The sequence below is a fragment of the Nomascus leucogenys genome, chromosome 25, assembly GCF_006542625.1.
Source record: "Nomascus leucogenys isolate Asia chromosome 25, Asia_NLE_v1, whole genome shotgun sequence".
NCBI classification, from domain to species: Eukaryota; Metazoa; Chordata; class Mammalia; order Primates; family Hylobatidae; genus Nomascus; species Nomascus leucogenys.
This window is the reverse complement of record NC_044405.1, coordinates 4,466,419-4,491,009: the sequence shown is the minus strand read 5'-3', so window position 1 is coordinate 4,491,009 and position 24,591 is coordinate 4,466,419. Positions and strand designations below refer to the sequence as shown.

The window sequence follows — 24,591 nt, the reverse complement described above, 5'->3', positions numbered from 1 at the left end:
CAGTTATCTTGGTTACTATAATTTTGTAGAATATTTTGAAATCTGGTAGTGTGAAGCCTCTGGTTTTGTTCTTTTTGCTCAGGATTGCTTTGGCTATTTGGTGTGTTTTGTGGTTCCATACAAATTTTAGGATTTTTTTTCTATTCCTGTGAAGAATGTCTTTGGTGTTTTGATAGAGATTGCATTAAATCTGATAGGGATTGGGTAGTATTGTTATCTTAACAATATTAAGTCTTCCAATCCATGAGTATAGGATGTTTTTTCATTTGTTTGTGTCCTTTTCAATTTCTTTCATCAATGTTTTACAGTTTTCCTTGAAGACGTCTTTCACCTCCTTGGTTATATTTATTTCTAGGTGTTTAATTTTTTGTGTGATTGTTGTAGATGGGATTACTTTCTTGATTTTTTTTTCAGCTAGTTGGTTGTTGATGTATAGAAACTGTAATGATTTTGTTTTGTCCATTTTGTATCCTGAAACTTTACTAAATTCAATGATCAATTCCCTTTTTTGGTGGAGTATTTAGGTTTTTCTGTAGATAAGATCATGTCATCTATAAACAGAGACAATTTGACTTCCTTCTTTCCAATTTGGATGCCCTTTATTTCTCTCTTTAATTGCTTTGTCTAGGACTTTCAGTGTTATACTGAATAAGAGTGGTGAGAGTAGGTATCTTTGTCTTGTTCCAGTTCTTAGAAGAAAAGATTTCAACTTTTTCCTGTTAGTATAATGTTAACTATGGCTTTGTCATATATAATCTTTATTGTGCTGAGGTACATCCCTTCTATACCTAACTTAGCTTCTTACAGTTGGACTGAGAGCTTCCAGTTCCTGTTATATTCCCAAATGCTGTGCATTTAGAATGGAAACTTCCCAGGTCCAAGCCTCATCCAAGTGATGTCAGCCTCATCAGGAACGAAATTCCTATGAAGAGCAAAGAGAGGAAATGAATTTCATTATTCATTATATAAATAATCAATTTAGTTGAACTAATTTACACTCCCATCAACAGTGTTAAAGCATTCCTATTTCTCCACATCCTCTTCAGCGTCTGTTGTTTCCTGACTTTTTAATGATCATCATTCTAACTGGCGTGAAATGGTATCTCATTGTGGTTTTGATTTGTAGTTCTCTAATGATCAGTGATGACAAGCTTTTTTTCATATATTTGTTGGCTGCATAAATGTCTTCTTTTGAGAATTGTCTGTTCGCATCCTTCACCCACTTTTTGATGGGGTTGTTTGTTTTTTTCTTGTAAATTTGTTTAAGTTCTTTGTAGATACTGGATATTAGCCCTTTGTCAGATGGATAGATTGCAAAAATTTTCTCCCATTCTGTAGGTTGCCTGTTCACTCTAATGATAGTTTCTTTTGCTGTGCAGAAGATCTTTAGTTTAATTATATCCCATTTGTCAATTTTGGCTTTTGTTGCCATTTCTTTTGGTGTTTTAGTCATGAAGTCTTTGCCCATGCCTGTGTCCTGAATGATATTGCCTAGGTTTTCTCCTAGGGTTTTTATGGTTTTAGGTCTTACGTTTCAGTCTTTAATCCATCTTGAATTAATTTTTGTGTAAGGTGTAAGGAAGGGATCCAGTTTCAGCTTTCTACATATGGCTAGCCAGTTTTCCCAACATTGTGGAAGACAGTGTGGTGATTCCTCAAGGATCTAGACCAGAAATACCATTTGACCCAGCAATCCCATTACTGGGTATATACCTAAAGGATTATAAATCATTCTACTATAAAGACACATGCACACATATGTTTATTGCAGCACTGTTCACAACAGCAAAGACTTGAAACCAACCCAAATGTCCATCAATGATAGACTGGATAAAGAAAATGTAGCACATATACACCATGGAATACTATGCAGCAATAAAAAAGGATAAGTTCATGTCCTTTGCAGGTGCATGGATGAAGCTGGAAAACCATAATTCTCAGCAAACTAACACAGGAACAGAAAACCAAACACTGCATATTCTCACTCATAAGTGGGAGTTGAACAATGAGAACACATGGACACAGGGAGGGGAACATCACACACCAGGGCCTGTCAGTGGGTGGGGGACTAGGGGAGGGATAGCATTAGGAGAAATGTCTAATGTAGATGATGGGTAGATGGGTGCAGCAAACCACCATGGCACATGTATATCTATGTAACAAACCTGCACATTCTGCACATGTGTCCCAGAACTTTAAAAAAAAAATCATCTCAGTGTATAGTTTTCTAGATCTTTGTTCATATATGTACTTTTAAACTTTTTATAAAATAGGGTCAAACCGCGTTCTTTTGTAATTTCTTTCTATTCCTACTTTTATTGAGCATATTTTCTATAAATAGTATATATTAAAAAATCGATTTGGTTTATGCATATTAGAGTCTTCCTGTACTTTAAATGTGTGTGTGTGTGTGTGTGTGTGTGTGTAATTCTTTTTATTCTACATTATAAACTTTAACAAAAACTCTTTAAACATGGGGAGCTTTCAGACATAAAGTCTTGGAAGAGGGCAAGTTGTAGGAGAAACAATGTTTTTTTTTATAAAGAGTCAACAAAACCCAGAAACTGACAGTTGTTTATTTCCATTTCAAGTAAAGAACTGGGTAAGTGGCATTCATTCCAAGTTCCTACTTTAAACCCTAATTTTAATTCAATAGTGACTTCAAAGAGGTGAGGTCCTAGGAAGCTGTTAGCTTCAATTGCTCAGGAGCTGCTGTATAGACTCAGGAACTTAGTTTCTAAAGATTAAGCTAAGGAGATTGGGGACTTGACCTTGCTTCCACAATTGATGCACCTGAGTGCCCCAGATGACTGGGCTTTCCCTGCCCAGGATATTTGTGTCTCAATTCATCACCTTTCAAAGATGACCATGTGATTATAAAAAGAGGAGTTCATTCCATTGTGGTTTGTGAATTTTAACTACATTGTTTCCTGGAGGATGTATTGGGTTAAGACGAGTTATTCACAGAGGTCAAAATGATCAACACTTTACTTTGACAAAAGTTTTTTTCAATGAATTTGAATGAAACATGTTAGTTGGGTGATAGCAAAATGTGGATCCCTACATTTACATTCCTTCCAATGCATTGGAAGGAAACATACATCTTTATTACATTTTAACAGTATATAATGTAAATATATTATTATTATTCCTGGATCAGAAATCTAAGCACTGGTGATGATATTGTGTCTGTTCCATGAATAAATAAGACATGGCTTTACATGCTTATGTGGTGATGACAGACACATAAATAGATAATTACAATATAATATGATAAATGCAATGTGCTGTAGCAGAACTTAAGTCAATAAAGGCATGTCAAGGAAGGCTTTCTAGAAAATGGTCTGAGCTGAGTGGGTAACACACAGCTCTGTTCTATTTACTTACGTGGTTTCCCCAGCCAGATTGTACTCTCTAGTTCACTGATCCCATTTCCCATGAATCATAGTCCGTCTAACCAGATACAGAGACAAATAACCAGATTTTTTAGTGTATGTAACACGAGTAGTACATCTCACTGCCTTAGATACAATATTTTTGATGAAGGTCAGGTGCTTGCTTTCTTCAGAAATGAGTCAGGTAATCTCTGCAAAGACTTTAATCTTTGAGCCTGTGCTTATTAAATGGTCTCCATAGTGCTCTAGTAATTGAAAGAAAGTTATATCCTTAATGAGAATTTGTCTAGACTGGTGCATGGTAACTGAAAGAAAACTTAGTGAGTTTAAAATGATGTCTGTTTGCTGCAGTAGAAAGTAATTTGGTAGTCAGTTTATTAAAAAGCCACTGTAGTCTCTCAAGATTATTTACGCAGATAGGGTACAAAATGCAGTTCCCCTCAGATTCTAGTAAATCCTATGAGGCCTATTTCATTAGCCTTTCCTTTTTTTATATTCAACATTTTCATTTCCTACCATTCATTATATGCATAAGTAAAAAGTACCTTGAATAACATTTTCATGTCTTTGATCAAAGTATGAAAGAAAACATTTTATACTGATGCAACAATAAAGGTTAAAAAAACTTAGGGTAGTTTTTTTTTTTTTAATGGTATTTCCCAGCAAATAGCATTTCCCTGTTACTAACCCGATATATAAATGATATAGCTGATTTACCCTGCTAAATCATTAAAATCTAGAAAAAAATCATCATTTCTGTAAAACTTTACAGAATTCAGGAAATACTAATATCTCGAAAGTGGAGTTAGTTATTTATGTTCTAATATATAAGGTGGCCTATGAGGAATTGGTGTTAATTTTTAAATCCCATATTAGTCCTGTCCAAGATTCTTCTAAATATCAGGAACATCAAATTGAGCCTTACATTCTCAAATGCTAATAAGAAATGGAATTGCCCCAGGGTTCCTCCATTGCAGCGGTGTTTTGAAAATACTGGGGGAAGAGACTAAAATGTTTTTCAATAAGCCTGTCAAAAACATAGAGCATAATCATTTAAATTCTGATGTAACCACCACAATGAATTTGTTTATACAACTTAGCACTGAGTTCTGGAACACTGGAAATAGAACCTATGTTTCATCCTAGTTTAATTAGGTGGTAGATAGACAGAGTGCTTCTGCCCTTGTTCATATTTTCTGCCAATGTCTCCAAATTTTCAAGTATGTGGGGAAAACCTTGACTTATTACAACTCAGGACACAAAACAACAACACAAATATGGGAACAGTAAAAAAAAAAGAAAAAAAATGTAACCTTTGGCTTTAGATGATTTTTACTTAATTTCCTAACTTTACACAGAAATAAATAATATTTTACATTTTTAAAATTTTTTGATTTTCAACTTCAGCACAGAAGGTACTTTTATTCTTAGCTATGTTACTGTGGTGGGGTGGGTGAGAAAAGCTTTGGGCAAGATGGTGGAAAAAATCTTATTTTAATTTGGTTTAATTGACTTAACTACAAAATCCATCATTCACTTGAAGCACAAATTATAACTCTGATGTTTTCTCCATTTTAAAATTAGAAATGCGTTAATGAAAAATAATTAAAGAGCAAATCATTAATAGCAAACTACCATAATTTGATACTTTTAAACATTAATACTTAATAGGTTTAATATCTAGCAGCATGGGGGAAAGCACAGTGATAAGATAATTATGTCTGCTCTGGGCAAGGGAGTGACAATAGGTGTACCGCTGACTTGTAATACAACAGTTACATCAGCTCTTGAAGGTACAGCCTGGTTATACATAAGAATCACCTAGTCTCAGCCTCAGACTCTTAGATTCAGAATGGTCTAGGTCAGTGGATCTCAATGTGTGGTTTTAGGACCAAATTCCATCCCAGCATGGAATCACCTGGGATAAATTTATAGAAATTCAAATCCTGGAATCCTACCTCGGGCCTACTGAACCCAAAAGTCTAGAGTAAGGCCCAGCAATCTGTGATTTAATAAGCCCTTCAGGTAATTCAGATGCATTCTAGAGTTGAGAACCACCACCTAGGGTAAATGCTCTCAACCTTTGTTTATGTGTCATAGGTACCTTTGTCAGTCGGGGGAAACTTAATTTGGAGAATCTTTGTCTGTTGCTCCTACTTCAGCTTACACTTTTTAATATGTATTTTGTCACCCAAGTGAGACTTTGTTGCCTGGAAATTAATAAGAATATAATTACACACACAAAAGAGTATTTTTAAGTATATAAACTAAAGCACACAGAACTACAAAGGAAATTTATTGCATTAAAAATAATTATCGAAAATTTTTAAATCCATGGAAATATATATTTCTTTATTAACATTTAATAAGATATACTGGTGGTTCTAATGACCACTGTAATATCAAAGGTGAGCATAAATGATATTTATGTGTATCTAGCGACTGCAATATGATATGAATATATCTGCAGTTTGTTTTGGTGACCATATTATAGATGTTGCTAATAATTTTGTGGTTACTCACCTACATTTGTAACAGAAGAAGAGATTAAAGTCAGTAAAAATAAAGATGTAATTATTTCTTCCCCAACTACAAACCTCCTACCTGTTATCATGGACTTCCATGGATTCCAAAGAGGTGAAGGAACCTGGATGGAGTGAGACCCAGAGGTCTTAGTTCTTTAAAAGCCCGAGGTCATTCTGACAAGAGTAGTCAAGACACGCATGATCCTTCATATACTCATTTCAGTAGAAAACAACATAGAAGTTATACAAAGCATCCCCAAACTTTGACAGCTTGATTTCACCTGGTAATAAAAACAAAACAAAGATACACACACACACACGTCAAACAACTTTTTTCTACTGTACCAGGTTTAAACACCCTGTTGAGAATCATCTGACTTAATCCAGGACATTTCTTAGCTTGTCCTAGCATACTTTGACTTTGTTAGAACCACCCCATACCCCCACCACCCCTGACGTAGATGAAATCAAGTGGAGAATTTTTTAAAACCTGCATCAGAAATATGAGAAGGATATCATCAACAGAGTGAAAAATATCCATAGCAAGGTTTTCACCAACCACAGACTGGTATTATTTCTTACTTGGAAAAACATTATTCCTCCTTTCTCCTACTAAATATTTGAAAATATTTTATTGGAAATCAAGAGACTTTTGTGAAATGTCATTTCTTTGCACCACCACCATTCAGGGAGAATCTTCTTTGTCTTTCACTCCTATTTTGGCTTACAGTTTTTAATATGTATTTTGTCACCAAACAGATTCTTTGTTGTCAGGAACTTTTACTAAGAATATAATTACACACACAAAAGAGGGAGAACATCTCTTTTATGTTTTGGCACAATTACAAATCATTTGCCAAAAATTATCTGTAATGTATAGGTATTTATTTTGTTATATAAAAACAAGAGACTATGTTTTCCCCCAAGGCAATGTCCTTTATCATCTCCTTAGATCCTGTTTTTTGCAAAAGACGAGGTTTCTATATTCTAAAACAGAAATAGGTAAGGACAGAAAACCTTAGCCCTATGAAGTTTATAACAAAATCTTCCTTATTCATTCTAGTTTTATTCTAAAAAGTGCTTCCAACTGCTCAACTTGTAATTAATGCTATATATTCTATGAGATGAAGAACAATTTTTGAATAAAATCGATAAAATCCAATGAAATAATATTCCGTTTCCCCCCCCCTTTTAATTTTTCCTTCCTCTTTCTCCTTTCTTCATTTTCTTTCTTCTTTCCTCATGTGCTTCTATTCTTTCTTTTTTCCTCCATGATTTTCTTCCATTATCTCTTCTCCAAAAAGGAGCTGAGGTCTATATAACAAAGAACATATGCAGTAAGGTTAATAGAATACTACAGAAAAATAAGATCCAAAGAAATAAACAGGAAATCTACAAAACATGAAAGGTCGGTGTCATTACTAACACTTATGTCTGAGATTCCTGGAGACCCAGGCAAAAAGGAAAACGTTAAAAACCATGTAATTTTCCTGACGAAATAAGATAAATGCCAACAGTTCCACAGGGATGGCAAGTTCTAAAGGACACTAAATTCTAAAGGAAATTTCACTCATATGTACTTAGAAAGTGATAATGCACTGAGAAAACTTAATAAGAAATGTAGAGGTGTGTGTCATATGCCTTCTACTCCAAACAAACAAACAAAAGGAACTCCAACAGCAGCAGCAGCTAAGGAAATAATGTTAAAGTAGTTCACATTGCCCAAGGTTTCCAAGATGTTGCCTGTGAGGAGATCCTGCATCTTTGACAATCTCCTGGAAGTATCACTTCTCTCAGACATATTTTTGGTAGGAAGGAGGTACCAGCAGTTTCTTTCCTTTGTAACACCATTACATCTGTAAGATAACAGAGAATAGCTACCAGACTAACCCATCAATTTATCTCTTGCTGTTAATACAGTAGCTTGCACAAAAGTAGAAATGGATTAGGTTAATTGTTTTTATTGACATTTCTTTACTTCTGAGTAAATGCCACCAACTCTTAAGGGTGGAAGTCAGAAAATCTAAAATTAATTAAACTTACCTGTTTGCTAAGAGCTATCACTGGGCTAGGTGTGTGCTAGGTGTATTGCTATAAATGCAATACATAGTTAAATAATTGTAGTTGAAATGTGTCTAGCTCAGAAATGGCATTTCTGCCTACCTGCCCACATGCCTTTACTCTCCTAGTGGGATGATTTGCCATCGAATCTCTTCTATCCACCAAGCCCCTGCCTATACAAATGGTCCCCCCTGCCTTCTGTCCTGCTAAATCAATCCCCTTCTTTCCCTCCAATCTGAAAAGAAACAACCGTCCTTCTCCAAAAGCCTTTTCAGGCAAATCCCACCTGGTTCTATTCATTACTTGAACCTTTTGGGGTGTGAAATGAGCTACAGTGCCTAGCTGCAGTATTTGCAGCATGCATTATTATTCTTTTTAGCTTTAGTGTGTCCAAAGGCCTTAAAACATCCCTGCCTAAGCTCCTGCTCCAGGGAAGAATTCTTATCACAGCAAATTCAGCCTGAGAAGTGAGACAAAAGAGAAGAAACCTAGGCAGAGCCTAAGAAGAGAGGCAGAAGATTTAATACCATGCAAGTATCCTTGAGATATCCTTTTTTCCTCCCTAGAATTCTTCTATAAGTATCTTTTTATACTCCATCTATGACCTCAAAAATAATAATGGTTGCATCTATATGCTTCTTTTCTCACATGGAATAAAGTTTTCCTAAAGTAAGGAGAGCTCTTTGAGGTTATATAACCCATAAAAATGGCAATAAAAGCTTAGAAATTGGTTTCCGGGAGGCATTAGTATGTCAACAAGGTAATGCTATATGGAGTTTCTATGTGATACTAAACTTCTGATTTCAAATAGCTATGTGAATATGTAATGAAGTTACCTAAATCTGCAAATGTGGAACATTTTAAAGATTTAGAAAATGTATAGTCTAGTTTTAATCTTCACAGAGTGCCTCTCTAAAAATCAACAACTAATTTCCTTGCAAGAAAAGAAAACCGAGGCAGTAAGAGCCTCAGGTGTATGCTTAAATCACAGACCTTAATATAATGCATTTCCTCTGAATTCAATTTTTTAGTAGTTCTGAGATTTTTGTCTTCAAACGTAAATGGTGACTTCACATAGGGTAATCTTTTATTCTGTCAATAAGATTTTTAATGTATATTTATTGCCTCGTGATTTCTTAAAATAAGGAGTAGTTTGTTGTAAACTTCTGCTACTTTTTAATCTGTTTACTGTGCATACAAAGAAATAAATTGTGTTTAGTCAGAAAAAGAATGAGTTTGACTTGGCAGGATTTGAAATGCAGGTAGTCCATCACAAATCCCAAATTTAACATGTAGAACTGACATCTGGAAAAATATTTGTATGAACTGAGGGCCCTATACCCTACTCTTATGCTGCTGGTAATAATATTTAGTACAAAAATTTAATTATGTGATAATTTTGTCACTATTTTTGAAGGAGTATTTTGTTCAACTACTCTAAATAACCCAAGATTACATATTTATATTTGTTTTCTCGTGTTAAATTTGAGGCTGAAAATGTTGAAAAGATCATCTTAGAAAGTAAGATTACACATCTTTTATCCACGTGTATATGTGTCTCCAATTTTCTCTGCTGGATAGTGAAAGTGCCACCATGGACCAGCACTTGAAAATCTCAGGGTGGAACAACTGGCATTTACTGAATGCCCATTATTCTTAAAAATTTGGATCTAGTCGTCTTTCCTTCTAGAATAGGCATATGTTTTTTTTTAAAAAATCGCTGTTAATCCTATCCGAATGCATGCCAGAAGTCGATGTGTAATAAATAGGCTTGCTTAAAAAATATTTATAAATAATTTTTAAATACTTGTTCAATTTAGTTTTTCTCCAAATTTTGGTGTGAATTTCCAGAGAAATTAATGTATCTGGCCAGGTGCGGTGGCTCACGCCTGTAATCCCAGCACTTTGGGAGGCCAAGGCTGGTGGATTACTTGAGGTCAGGAGTTCACGACTAGCCTGGCCAACATAGTGGAACACCCTCTCTACTAAAAATACAAAAAAATTAGCCAGGTGTGGTGGCACACGCCTATTGTCCCAGCTACTAGGGAGGCTGAGTCGGGAGAATCACTTAAATCTGGGAGGCAGAGGTGGCAGTGAGTCAAGATTGAGCCACTGCACTCCAGCCTAGGCAACAGAGTACCAAAAAAAAAAAAAAAGAGAGAAAGAGAGAAAGACAGAAGGAAAGAAAGCAGGAAGGCAAGAAGGAAGGAAGGGAGGGAGGGAGGGAGGGAAAAAAAGAGAAAGAAGAAAAGAAAGAGAGAAAGAAAGAAAGAAAGAAAAAGAAAGCAGGCAAGAAAGAAAAAGAAATGTATCCCTTCAGGCTCTGTCTTAAAAGAGATATCCAAGGGACAGGGGAAAAGGATAGCTATAGATAAGTGAAGAGTCTAAAATCCATGCCTCTAACATCTATTTTTAGTGATATACCTTTCGAAATGTTTCCTCATTTAGACATGAATGCCTTAAAACAGATTATTGGGTAACTAGACGTCACTTTGTATGTCAAAAAGCAGAGCCTTGTGCCAGTAGCAGAAAAAGATGTCATATTTGGCGATAACATGATTTCCTGACTATAGCAGGCACCAGGATCACCTGGAGGGCTTGGTGAAATACAGATAGCTGGACCCTACCCTAGAGCAGACCTAAGACTACTGGCTATGTCAGCCTCGAGTGAGGGTGGAGAATTTGCCTTTGGACCTATGTTCTCTCCTGAGGATGATGCTGCTTGTTTGGAGAGAGCATCACTTTGAGAATGTGTCATGGGGAGTCAGGAACATGGAAAACTACCTAGAAGAATGTTCAACACATGGCAGGCATTCAGCTGAATGAGGAAACTAGAAATGATCAAACACAAGAAGAGAGATGTCTAGAAGAGAGGCTGGAGAATGACTCTCCCAACCAACCAACTTTACTCTGGCAGCAGTGATGTTCACTAATCAACCAATTCCAATGATGTTTCTGGAGCCAAGCCTCTTTAATCTGAAATGGCATCCCTTGGTATTTTTGAAAGCTGAGATTACTGTGAGGATTTCTACCAAAACCTGCAAGAATGGTGAAATTCAAGGTCCTCTAACATCTGTTTTTATCTACATTCGGTCTGCTCTAAATGTGTGAGTCCTTAAATACAACTGTTCTGCATCTGTGAAGCTCTTCATGATCTGGAGCATTCCAGACTTTCTACATTCTCAGCTACCCTTTGACATCTTCATGCCTGTTTTGTTTTCTAAGCCACAGCAAATACATTTTGTATAAATATTTATTTATTTAATTTTATTTTATTATTATTATACTTTAAGTTTTAGGGTACATGTGCACAATGTGCAGGTTTGTTACATATGTATCCATGTGCCATGTTGGTGTGCTGCACCCATTAACTCATCATTTAGCGTTAGGTATATCTCCTAATGCTGTCCCTCCCCCCTCCTCCTACCCCACAACAGTCCCCGGAGTGTGATGTCCCCCTTCCTGTGTCCATGTGTTCTCATTGTTCAGTTCCCACCTATGAGTGAGAACATGCAGTGTTTGGTTTTTTGTCCTTGCAATAGTTTGCTGAGAATGATGGTTTCCAGTTTCATCCATGTCCCTACAAAGGACGTGAACTCATCATTTTTTATGGCTGCATAGTATTCCATGGTGTATATGTGCCACATTTTCTTAATCCAGTCTATCGTTGTTGGACATTTGGGTTGGTTCCAACTCTTTGCTATTGTGAATAGTGCCACAATGAACATATGTGTGCATGTGTCTTTATAGCAGCATGATTTATAGTCCTTTGGGTATATACCCAGTAATGGGATGGCTGGGTCAAATGGTATTTCTAGTTCTAGATCCCTGAGGAATCACCACACTGACTTCCACAATGGTTGAACTAGTTTACAGTCCCACCAACAGTGTGAAAGTGTTCCTATTTCTCCACATCCTCTCCAGCACCTGTTGTTTCCTGACTTTTTAATATATAAATATTTAAATGAGATTTTCCTTCTGCCCATTTGGTGGAATAGCACAATCTCTAACAATAGGAATTTCAAGGCTCATCTTTCCTTTGGTAAATCCATTTCAGGCTTTATTAAAGAATGGTAATGGCTTTGTGTGTTTCAGTTACTTTTATCATTTACAAAATAAAAGTGCAAGATTTAATTCTGGAACATTAAATAGACATCTATTGTCCCAGCTCTATGTTCAGTAGATGAAAGTTACTAAACAAACACTTTAAAAGAGAGAAGAACCACCTTCTAAATATTTTGTATCTTCTTTTTTTTATATATATGATGCCTTTTTTTTGTTATTATACTTTAAGTTTTAGGGTACATGTGTATACATGTGCCATGTTGGTGTGCTGCACCCAGTAACTGGTCATTTAACATTAAGTATATCTCCAGATGCTATCCCTCTCCCCTTCCCTCCACCCCACAACAGGCCCCGGTGTGTGATGTTCCCCTTCAGAAAAGCTTTGAATGTTACTTGGAAGTTCCCTGGAAACAGACAGAAAAGGGTCAGTGTTGGCAATAGCCTGGGAAAGACACTGGGGCTTCTTTTAAAGAGGCAATGGGTGGGTCCATCACAGCACTCCAAAAGGCAGAACCACATCATCTCCCTGCTCACCGGTGGAAGAGAGCAGAAATCAGGATGTACCCAGCCTAAAGGCATATTTTTATATGATGATGAAAATCTGAAATAAAAGGCAAGAAACAAGATTAAGAATTAAAAGTCTAAAAGTCTCCAGCTAAGCCTAAAAAAGTGTCAGGATAATTAAATCTTCAATTAGAGCTCACAGTTGAGAGCACGGGAATTACAGGTTTTCAGGGAAAAGAAAGCCTAGGGTCCTAAATGTCTTTGATCACACAGAGGTGTCTCTCCACCCTGTGGTGCCTCGCCAACTGACACTTGCAGGCCAAGGCTGCAGTCTCTCTTTCAGTGCAATCACATGACTTCCTTTAAATTAGGGCTTGTTAGCCTTTGAATTGAATGAAATATCAAGAACAAAGCAAAAGTAAACACTGAAGATAGTCTCTGTCTATGTTGTTCTCTACATGCACTTTTAAAAAGATGAGCTAAAAAAAAGATGAGCTATATATACAACAGGAGAAAAGCTTAATAAATTACAGTGCAGCAATGCTGGGAAATTGTCATTCAAAGCAGTTTTTATGGAAACTATTTGACAACATAGAAAAAATCACATTTATAAAACCAGGTAACTAAGTGATATATGTAATGATTTAACTTTGTAAAATAATATATAAGAATGCAAACAAAGACTAAAGATATTACATTAAAGTTAAAATTACATTTCATGTGATTATGAGTAATTCTACTGATTTGCATCATCCTTTAGATAGGAAAACCCTTGAAGTTTTATATTGAAACATTAATTTTTTTGGCTGGAATCCCATAATTTGTTTTAATGTCCACAGCATTAAGGAACTGAAAGTCTAGCTTATGCTAGACTTTTCTTTATGCTTTTGTTTTGTCTGTATGCTTTTTTCTTATTTCTCTAGGAGCGGAAACTCATCAATGCCGATCTTCTCTACTGATGGTGGACCATTTGTCAAATTAAACACAGCACCTGATGGCCACTTAATCCTAACACCCAGGTGGGTCCCTAAATCTGTTCTTAGACTAGTTGTACATAGACATGGAAGAAGATAGATTGTTGAAGCCAGTCAGATTTTAATGCTATTACATACTGGTCATGTAATCTTGAAAGTTATTTGACTTATATTATTATTTAAGTGATCTCAAACAGTGTCTATTTAATATCTGATAACATTTTCTAACCCTAATATATATAAGATGGTCAAAAGAAATATTCTATATGTAAATTTCTGGCACACTCGTAGCGTTTTGACATGTTTTAATTTTATACCCTTTTTTATCCTTAGCCTCAGATTAATAAACAATTAAATCAAATGGAAAGAAATTGTGAGAACTGGGATAAAACAGGTCCAGTGTTGATCAGACTAAAGGAGGCAGCACAAATGAGCTACCACTAAAAGAGAAGAAAGAGGGGAAAATCCTGATATTCTTTTCTCTTCCTTGGCAAATAGATCATGAATATTAAATGAAGAAGTCTAGGCCTTTCATCGTGTCTACATATTCTCTTCTACTTTTTAACATTAGGTTTACTTTTATAGCCTTTACTATGGTATTAAAAAGCAGCATCTTTCCTGTATTCAAAGATCTGTTTTAGCTTACATTAAGTCATTTCTCCTATTTGGGTGTTAATAGTAATTTTTGTTGAAATTGGCTTCTGAATTTTACAGTTCCATTAAAGAACGGCTGTAGGTGGGAAGAATGTAACTGCCAGAAGCCGTAACTACAAACGAGGATTTAAGATGCTTTGCTGGTATATTTTGTTTAATGGTAAAAAATGAAATTAGATAATTATTCGGTTTTTCATGAAAAGTTACCATTTCTGTGAGCTTAACCAGTAAAAAAATAAAAATGGTAAAGGAGCATTTTGAGTACCAAAAAAAGAACTTTGCAGTTGAATGTTTTATGTCAATGTTTGCTGGGCCTTGACTGATATTATGAGTCTCATCGGATATGAAGCAAAGCATCTGCAAATGAGAAAGCAGGCTTCTAGATTTCCTTTCCTATAAGGCATGTCTAAATTTATATTACCATATAGATCCTGAAGCAGTTTGAACATTGAGAATTTCTTCTTTTCATGTCTTAAAGGCATTTAAAAATTTCTAAGAAAAAAATTATTTAAAATCATTTATGTTAATTATACGCATGCTTGAGATCGGAACTAGCTTATTCTATGCTTATCAACGAAATGCCAGTATCATTTTCCATTGATGTCACTATTATAATGTATGTGTGTGCTATTTGAAAGAGCCATCATTTACAGATATATTTTAACCTTTCATCACATCAACAAGCCAGTTAATTAAATGTCCTTAATCCCTTCCTTAATTAGCCACATTATATTGGGTTGGCAGAAAATCAGACATATGTTCATTTATTTATTTATTTGGTTAATTTATTTACGCATTTATTATTTGTTGCATAGATGATTATGTTTGTATCCCTATGAAAACTGGTGTTTTTGAAAATGCCCTTGCGCTAGTGGTTGTAATAAAAAATAAGTGAAAGAAGAGGGTGTCAGGGAAAATGATTCAGCCAACTATAAAAATCTACTGACCTATATTCTGATTCTTTTCTTTTTTTTCCTTTTTTTTTTTTTTTGAGACGGAGTCTCGCTCTGTCACCCAGGCTGGAATGCAGTGGTGTGATCTCAGCTCACTGCAAGCTCCACCTCCCAAGTTCCCACCATTCTCCTGCCTCAGCCTCCCAAGTAGCTGGGGCTACAGGCACCCGCCACCATGCCTGGCTAATTTTTGTGTATTTTTAGTACAGACGGGGTTTCACCGTGTTAGCCAGGATGGTCTCGATCTCCTGACCTCATGATCTGCCCGCCTCGGCCTCCCAAAGTGTTGGAATTACAGGCGTGAGCCACCGTGCCCGTCCGATTCTGATTCTTTAACCTATTGTGAGATATATGCAAGACTCAGACCACCATCTCCCACCACATGGTGAAAAAAAAGGGGAGTTAATTGAGACTTCCTTGGTGTGTTATAAACACATGTCGATATATCTAGATTGATATACATGCATGTACACTAGTTACTAAAAAGATAGACCTCCTTATATTTCAACTAAAATAATTCTGTATTATAAAGAATATGCCAGTCATTCAATATGGATACATATGATTTCAAATAAACTGTATCACATATTTTCCTGAAACATTGAATTGCTTTGATCAGACATATGGATCTTAAGGTCTTATTTACGTTGCATTTTAAAAGACCTAAACAGCATGCACAATTAGCTGTAGCTAAGCATATAAATGTAAGTCATTACAATTATTTGTATATCTGCATGTATAATGTGTCTGTTTTAATGTAGCCGATATCTGCAGCTGGTTGCATTTGGAACTAGTGGGATGCAAGTACTTTAATTTCTTGTGTTATACTGCTCTCTAGTGGCTGTTAAGTAGAATGCATTGTAAAACAAATTTGCTTAGTTTTTGTTTAAAATGGAATTCTTGACACTGAAAAAAGTTGGTATTTAAATTTCTAAGCAGGTGATGAGTTTTCAGTAATTTATGCCTATGCTTTCTTTTATATGTGCTTGTTACGTGTCTGCCTTCCTTGAAAGCAGCACCTGTGATGCATTCATCATTCAATTCCCTGAATGAAGCACCCAGCCTCACACACGGCGTTGGGCATGGAATAGTTGCCGGATTGGCAACACTGAGGCATGCTCTGTGTTATAGAATGATGAAAACCAATGTCGGTTCAAGTAAAATAACAATATCTATCATTTATGGAATTTCATTGTGTATAAGGCCCTGTAATAGTTTTATTGCAAATATTGCTTTTTATTCTCACAACACTCCAATAAAGTATTATTACCCCCATTTTATGGAAGAAGAAACTGGGTCTCAGGGGTATCGAGCAACTTCCCTGAAGTCATATAGAAATGGTAGAATAAGGATGCAAACTCACCTCTATTTGACATTAAACTGGGGCTTCTTCGGCTTACAATTCAGTCTCCCTACATTTCATATATGAGACATTAAGATGTCCATTTTACTAAAGCAAAAGCAGGATAACCTACACGATGTTTGACTTTAAAATATTAAATGCATAATTTTAAAAATATGATTGTTCTTCTATTACAGTCAACAGTGTTTACAGGATTCCTTGATTCGGTTACAGTGTAACCATAAATGTAAGTAAATATGTTGTCATATCCCACTTCAAGCATTCTGTTTAAAATTCTGAATAGAGTTTGTATGTCACCTGAAGTTATTTTGTTACCATTCAATTTTCACCATCAGAAGAAATGACAAAAATGAAATACATGGTCTTTCTCCAATTATTTTAATAGCTTGTGGAAAAAAACTGGTGGCTCAAGACATCACCCCAAAGATTGTTGGAGGAAGTAATGCCAAAGAGGGGGCCTGGCCCTGGCTTGTGGGTCTGTATTATGGCGGCCGACTGCTCTGCGGTGCATCTCTCGTCAGCAGTGACTGGCTGGTGTCCGCCGCACACTGCGTGTATGGGTGAGTGTGATGTCAAGTGTCCCTTCCCAAACTAGGTCACCACAGCAGACACTGCCGAGCATCCCATTTCATGCAGCCTCACAAAACCATCCCACCAGGGAAATCCTGCTGTTTATGACATTATAAACATTCCAATTATTTTCCCATTAATGTCATGTATGAAAATAGAGATAGTTAAATTTTAAAAAATTATTCTGCATTAGATATGAATATTAATTCTTCTACATTAGATATTACATCATTCGATCTTTTTACACTTTTACATACATAAAAATGGAAACTTTTGCCAATTCAAAAGGTAAGCATTTTTATGAGTGTGAAATTAGTATTTATTGTATAAATCGTACTGGTTACCATTCAATTTGTCCAATATCTATTGCTAGCAAATTGTCAATATCAGAAAGTATGCTTAGGTAGCCCTCAAATTACAATTATACTGTGCTCTGGAAGTTCATGGATAAGCACTTTGTTGTGAATTAAGATAAAAGTACTTAGTTCTTAAATCAGATCTATTTTGATTGCTACCTATTAACTGAAATTTAGAACTAATATCAACCATATCTGACTCTGTTTTATACTATAATAGGACACGATACATGTTGAATTTTGACATTTATTTTGCAGTCCTAGAGGAGAGAACAGGGTGGATGGAAGGGGGTGGGAGTAAAGGAAGAAAAACTAAATGATCCTGGGCCCAAGAACATGTTCATTCTCCTCTTCCACGTGAAAGATGCCACCTCTCTAGGTAGTCACATGGTTCTGAATTCGGTCAGGAAAAAAGGGAGCTTCCTCATAGAATATGCATGAGCTTGATCTAGGACTCATCTCCTGTCCCTGTGTCAGTGAGGCGTCCAGTGAATGACCTTACCCATGAGGATTAGAGTAAGCCTCTCTGTAGCCAGCATCCAGAACCTCTGAGGAAAGAACCATGTTAGAAAGAACCAGGCATGGACCAGGAAAGAACCAGGCATGGACGAGGCAGCCGTAGTTAATCAGGTTACAAGACTCAACTTTCCTTACCCACATAGATATTTAAGGTCCTTGGGTAAATAAAGACGAACTGTCAGACACAGCGATTGTGAAATTTTTAAAGGAGATAGGGAAAGCCAGGCAAAATGAACATTAAAAGATTGCACTTATGCCTAAATACCCATTATATCAGAGTGAAAGTAGACTCAAAAGCATAATCCCAGGACTTTGGAGAAAAAGGACCCTCAACTAGATCTCAGGTTTGCCAAATAGCTGGTCTCCAAAGGAGCTACCGACAGCACCATCCCATCTACATCTAAAGCTCTCTCTGATTCTATCCATTGAGTGTTACATCCTGGAGACTAAATTACAGCCTCTCCCGTAACTAAAGTGCACCCTCTTGACTTTGCTGCCTCCTGATAATCATATTGTAATTTATTTTCATACTGTAACAAGTGTCTGTAGAGACAATTTTTCCATCCCCTTCTAAACATGGCTTTAATCTTTACACATATTGTTTGCGTCGGACATGTCACAGATAGGGTAACATCTGTATCCTAACTGTGATGCAAATTAAAGCCAGTTTTAGCTAAAGAGTCAGTGTTTTCTGTTGCACATAGGTAGATCTTAATAAGTTAGCAACCTTGCTATATCAAACTTGAATTTGGCAAATTCCTGTTTAATGTTCTTGTCAAATATATGCTGTCTAGACGTCAATCAGGCTCGCAGTAATGTTAGTGATGTCTTTCAGTTATCTATTTTACAGATGTACTTCTAATAGGTCAATGATACCAATCTCATAGCTTTCCAAACAACAAATATGTGTAGAAAATAGAAAGGCAGTTTTACCTAGTATAAACACATGTCCAATTGTTACCAGAGAAAAGGAGTCCAGATCCAGGCACCAAGAGAGGATTCTTGGAGCTCACACAGGAAGGAATTCAAGGCCAGTCGCAGAGTGCAGTGCAAAAAGATCGTTTATTGAAAGCTTCTGAGTCACAAAGTAGGGCATCCTTAGAAAGCAAGAGAAGGAACGCCCTGTCTGTAAGTTTTTCTTCTATGGGGGTCTTGTCTATGTAAAGACTAAACTAGGCTGTGTCTGCATGAGAGTAACCTTGACAAAATTTATTATTCCATTGATTTAGAGAAAACAATCCTTGACATTGCAGTGTGTAAGTACATCAAAGCATAATTATCTTGAAAGCATATATTGTTATGGGTGTTGATACATTTGGACTTTCCATTGTAGGAATGTGTCCTTGTAGGTATCTTTAGGCTGCTTCCCCAACAATAAACATTTTATGACTATGGGTCATGACCAGCAAGGAATGTGTCTTGTTAGTCTCAAGATGGGGCTGAACTGCAAATGGCATTACTTTGGCTCTCCTAGGCTCCTGCTTCTCTCACACAATCACATAGGACAATCGAATGTCTTTTCAGTTTCAACTTAAGCACAAGCAAAGATAAGTTGTACTAGAATTCTGATGAATTCAAAATTATCCTTACCAATCACGCATTTTACTCTCCTTAGGCATTCAATGGAATTATTTTTTTTCTCTAGTGCCTAAGAGTTTTCTTGCTTTCTATTTCATGTCTCTAACAAAGAAAGTTTCTGATATTGTTTTAGATAGTTGAATCAAAACCTGTTTTATCAGTATGTTAATACTGGCTCTTATCTGTCTCTTTAAAAGCCTAATTGTGCTATGGAAAGCTTAATTCCTAATAAAAAGAATAACTTAGATCAAGCAAGTTATTAAACTCATGCTACACAAGTGGCTTGCCCTCAGTGTAAACCTGTTCCAGGTGTTTTAACCTGCAGGTGGTTAAATGGTTTAATTGAACAGCTCTTCTGTTTAATCTTATCATCAACACTTCATTTGCATTCCTCAGGCTAAGTTCTCCAGAGTGATTCTAAATAACCCTGTGCCTGTTCGGTTTCTCTATCACGGTGTTGTCCTTTTACAACCTTAAAAGAAGGATTTGGAAAAGTGTGGGCCAACCTTCCTGTGGTTTAAAGGGCAAGTTTGACTTTAAACCAAAGGAAAGGATTTTAATCCTGTATAAACAACAAATCACATGTGTGATTATGGACAAGCAACTTAGTATCTCTAAGTTTCAGTTTCCTCATCTGTAGGAAGTTCATAAGGATATCGATCTTGCTTGTCAGGACAACAATAAGATGCTGCAATGCTTTTACCTACCGCCATTCATGCAAGAATGTGCAACAAAATGTTGATTGTGTTGTAGTTCCCGCATAGGAAAGCTCTATGAAAGAAGACGCCAAGTCTTGCACAACAGATATTCAGCGTATTTATTTTCTGAAATTTTTATATTGATATAATTTCAAACATGCATAAAAATTGCAAAAGTAGTACAGAGAGCTCTTTATACCTTTACTCACACTCACCAGTTGCTTACATTTTCCTCTGTATATTTTATTATCTCTTTCTAAGTCAAGAGACTTTTTTTTCTGAACAAGTTCGTAGTAGGTTAGATGTATTTTTATACTCTTATGTACTCAGAGTATTTTTACTAAAAACAGGATACTTCCTACAGAATCACAGTAAATCATGGAAATTTAACATTAATGAAATACAATCCTAATTAACTGTCACAAATATGCTCCTTATTTTGTTTGTATGTTTGCCATGTTAGAACCAGTTCAGGATAGTGTATTGCATCTGGATGCTACACTTTTTGCATCTCCTTTAGTGTAGAGTAGCCCCTTTCTGTATTTCTTGTTTTTAATATTTTTGAATACAGGTCCGTTACTAGGTAGGAAAATTCTTCTATTTGAAAAAAAAAAAAAAACCCTCAAGCTTGCTCCTTTATCAGCCTTGATATAGTCCTACTCTTCGAGAACTTCTTTTATTTTCTGTCAAAATAAGATGTTCCAGGTTAATCTTGTGTGTTTTCTATGCTAGCCTTGAAGTCAACTTTTCTGTAAGAAACCTTATTTCTACTTAACTAATTTCAGTTATTTCTGTATTTTGGTAAACATGATCTTGTGTGCTTACGGCTACTGTTGTGTCCTGTTCCTAAAACTATACAATGCACAGAGCTCTACCTATAAACTCAAAACAATGACTCCAACTCAAATAGAATACTACAGGGTAAATTCTAACCTTGTCTTCTTCTGTATTTTTACATCTTGATTCCAATACTAAAAAGCATTGTTCCTATTATCCACAAGCTATTGATGTATTTGCTGAAGTCTGGAAAGCCTGGAACACAAAAAGGAGTTTGAGAATTGCTAACTCGCACTACTGCATAAAGCATACTCATCAACCAGGGTTTCATATTTGTTTTCCATTCTTTTTTCCTGCTGACATATAGGAAAATGCATAAACTTAAGTATACAAATTGATGCATTTTTTAAATGCATGCACCTGTTAAACTGACATTCCTCTGAAGATATAAAATATTCCAATCACCCAAAAAGTTTCTCCATTACCTCTTTCTAGTCACTCACATCCCAGCCTCCAGAAGCAAATAGGGAGTCACGTGGATGGGCTATCATACATAGATTTACAGTCTGGATCACAGTCATTGAACAGACATCTATTAAAGATGAAATTAGTGACAGGGAGCCTCTTGCCAATATCTCATTCTTTAATTTAGCTTTTCAGAGCAGACCAGAGACATCACAGGGATTACCTGATTTTATTGAAACAATTCCTTAAAATATGTGTTAACACTCCTGAAATAATTTCATATATGAGGTATTTGGGGCATGGTGAGAAATACAGACTACTAATTATACTTTATTTATTTATTTATTGAGACAGAGTTTCACTCGTTGCCCAGGCTGGAGTACAATGGCACGATCTCGGCTCACCACAACTTCCGCCTCACGGTTTCAAGCGATTCTCCTGCCTCAGCCTCCCAAGTAGCTGGATTACAGGCGTGCACCACCACATCCAGCTAATTTTGCATTTTTAGTAGAGACGGGGTTTCTCCGTGTTGGTCAGGCTGGTCTTGAAAGCCCAACCTCAGGTGATCCGCCCACCTCAGCCTCCCAAAGTGCTGGGATTAAAGGTATGAGTCACTGTGCCTGGCCTACTTATAATCTATTTAGTACTCCATTTATTAAACTGATATAACTAATAAAACTTTGAAAATCAACTTTTTAAACAGTTAAGTGTTTATAATAAAATAACATTACTTAATTGATACTGTAACTACAATTTAAAATTTGGATTTCTTTGAGTGCCTCATGCTTTAAGCAGAACACAGAACATACATCAATTCAATAATTTTTAAATACTTAATTTCTACTTAAACCTATCCTAAAATATACATATAATTAGTTTAATTTTATTTTTCTGTTTATCTACCTAATCGCTCTAGGGAGTTAGGCTTGTAATATATAATGTTCTTCAGATTGCAGAAATACTATAATATCATTTTAAGATTATGGTAATATTTGTAGATAAAAAAGAGGAAGAGCAGCCGGGCGCGGTGGCTCACACTTGTAATCCTAGCACTTTGGGAGGCTGAGGTGGGCCTGAGCTCAGGAGTTTGAGACCAGCCTGGACAACACGGTGAAACCCCGTCTCTACTAAAATACAAAAGAAATTAGCCAGGTGTGGCAGCATGTGCCTGTAGTCCCAGCTACTTGGGAGGCTGAGGCAGGAGAATTGCTTGAACCCGGGAGGTGAAGGTTGTGGTGAGCCGAGATTGCACCACTGTGCTCCAGCCTGGGAGACAGAGCAACACAACACTCCGTCTCTACAAAAAAAAAAAAAAAAAAAAAGAGCATTTTCTTAGGACAATAGAGACTTCTCTTTTAAATGTTATTTGTGTAAATATATGGGGTACAAGTGTAATTTTGTTACATGGGTGGATTGCATAGTGATGAAGTCAGGGCTTTTAGGGGATCCATCACCTGAATAATGTACACTCTACCCATTAATTTCTTAATATCCACCCACCTCCCACAGCACCATCCTTCTAACTCTCTCTGATCTATCATTCCACACTTTATGTCCACTACACATTATTTGGCTCCCGCTTGTAAGAGGGAATATTTGAAATTTGTCTTTCTGCATCTGAGTTGTTTCACTTAATATAATGGCCTCCAGTTCCACCCATGTTGCTGCAAAAGACATGATTTTATTCTTTCTCCTGGCTGAATAGTATTTCATTGCATATATATACCACATTTCTTTATCCAGTCGTCTGTTGATGAACACTTATGTTGATTCAGTGTCTTTTCTATTGTGAATAGTGCTGTTATAAACATACAAATGCAGGTATCTTTTGGATATACTGATTTCTCTTCCTTTGAATAGATTCCTAGCAGTGGGATTACTAGATCAAATGGTAGTTCTATTCTTAGTTCTTTGATAAGTAGTTACAGACAGTAGAGATTTCAAGGGTAGGTTAGTAATATTGACTTTGGTTAGAGCTTAGGTCTTGGATCCTTTTCCAAAATATTTCAAGTTTGAGTGCTGGTCATCTTCTTAAAAGTTAATATTATCTTACTGTATCACTAAGACTTTTTAGATTTATGTCTTTAATAGAGATTGTATCAACTTCCAATCTTGTGTTTCCCTGTAAAATTATGTTTCCTGTAAGTCTCACTTGACCCATATCGTGCAATCCATTTCCTTGACACCATTCTATTACCACTATTTTAATAACATACGTCTCTTTGGCAGGTATCTCATTATAATTATTAGTGCACTCAGAAATTTTATTTCCTAAAAGTTTCTATCGTATCTCTGAAGTTACCTGTACTTTAATAATTAATTCATCATCTTGGATCCCATTGTTGAGCCACCTTTTTTCTTAGTTATTTTGCATAACCACTTGTTACACAAAGAAGGAATATTTTAATATTTAGAGTTTGAGACTCTAAACATTAAAAAGAAAAAAGAGCTGGGTGGGGTGGGAGAAGACTGGGGAAGAACAGAGTGAAATGATGTGGATTGATACGCAACTCTGCCCTTTAAATGGCTGTTATGAGGAACCACTGGTAATATTCATTCCTTCCTGCTCTTGGATTGCTTACTGTTTTTTTATATATCCATTCAATCAGATGACATTTGCTGAGCACTTATCCTGTGCTAAGTATTTTTCTAAGTTTGGAGATGATAGTGCTGTACTGACTAACAAAATCTTTCCTGTGATAAGGTTTATATGACATGTTAAGCCTGAAAAACATTTAAATAAATACTTTAGCAGTGATACATGCAGTAAAGAAAAGTAGTAGAACAGAAAGTATGATAAGACCAAGAAGGTTGTTTTCGATACAGTGGTTGGAGAAAGCTTCGCAGACCAATTGAAAATGGAAGGAAAATCTAAAGAAATGAAGGAGAATGTTATACAAATTTCTTGGAAGGTAACAGCAAACTGTGATGCTCTGGGGTAGAAGTGAGGTAGACTTACTCCAGACACCTCAAGAAGCCCTGCTGCTGTTGCCCAGAAGGTGATTGGCAGAGTGGCAGTGATGAGACTATGGATCGAGCCCGGGAGAGGTCTCAGGAGGCTAAATAGGTAAACAGGATGAGGGACCATTTGGAGGACCAAAGAGTGACATTATCCAATCAGGCTAATGTGTGAA

At 36.2% G+C, this 24,591-nt stretch overlaps 1 protein-coding gene across 1 annotated transcript in view; it reads left to right on the top strand.

Moving 5' to 3' along the window:
* TMPRSS15 (transmembrane serine protease 15) overlaps positions 1–24,591 on the top strand; it is a 138,761-nt gene that overhangs the window by 90,616 nt on the left and 23,554 nt on the right. Inside the window, exons 19-21 of the mRNA XM_030806191.1 lie at positions 13,474–13,569; positions 16,671–16,720; positions 16,880–17,054. Of these exons, the coding sequence (XP_030662051.1) occupies positions 13,474–13,569; positions 16,671–16,720; positions 16,880–17,054 (321 nt within the window). The remainder of the gene's footprint in view (positions 1–13,473; positions 13,570–16,670; positions 16,721–16,879; positions 17,055–24,591) is intronic.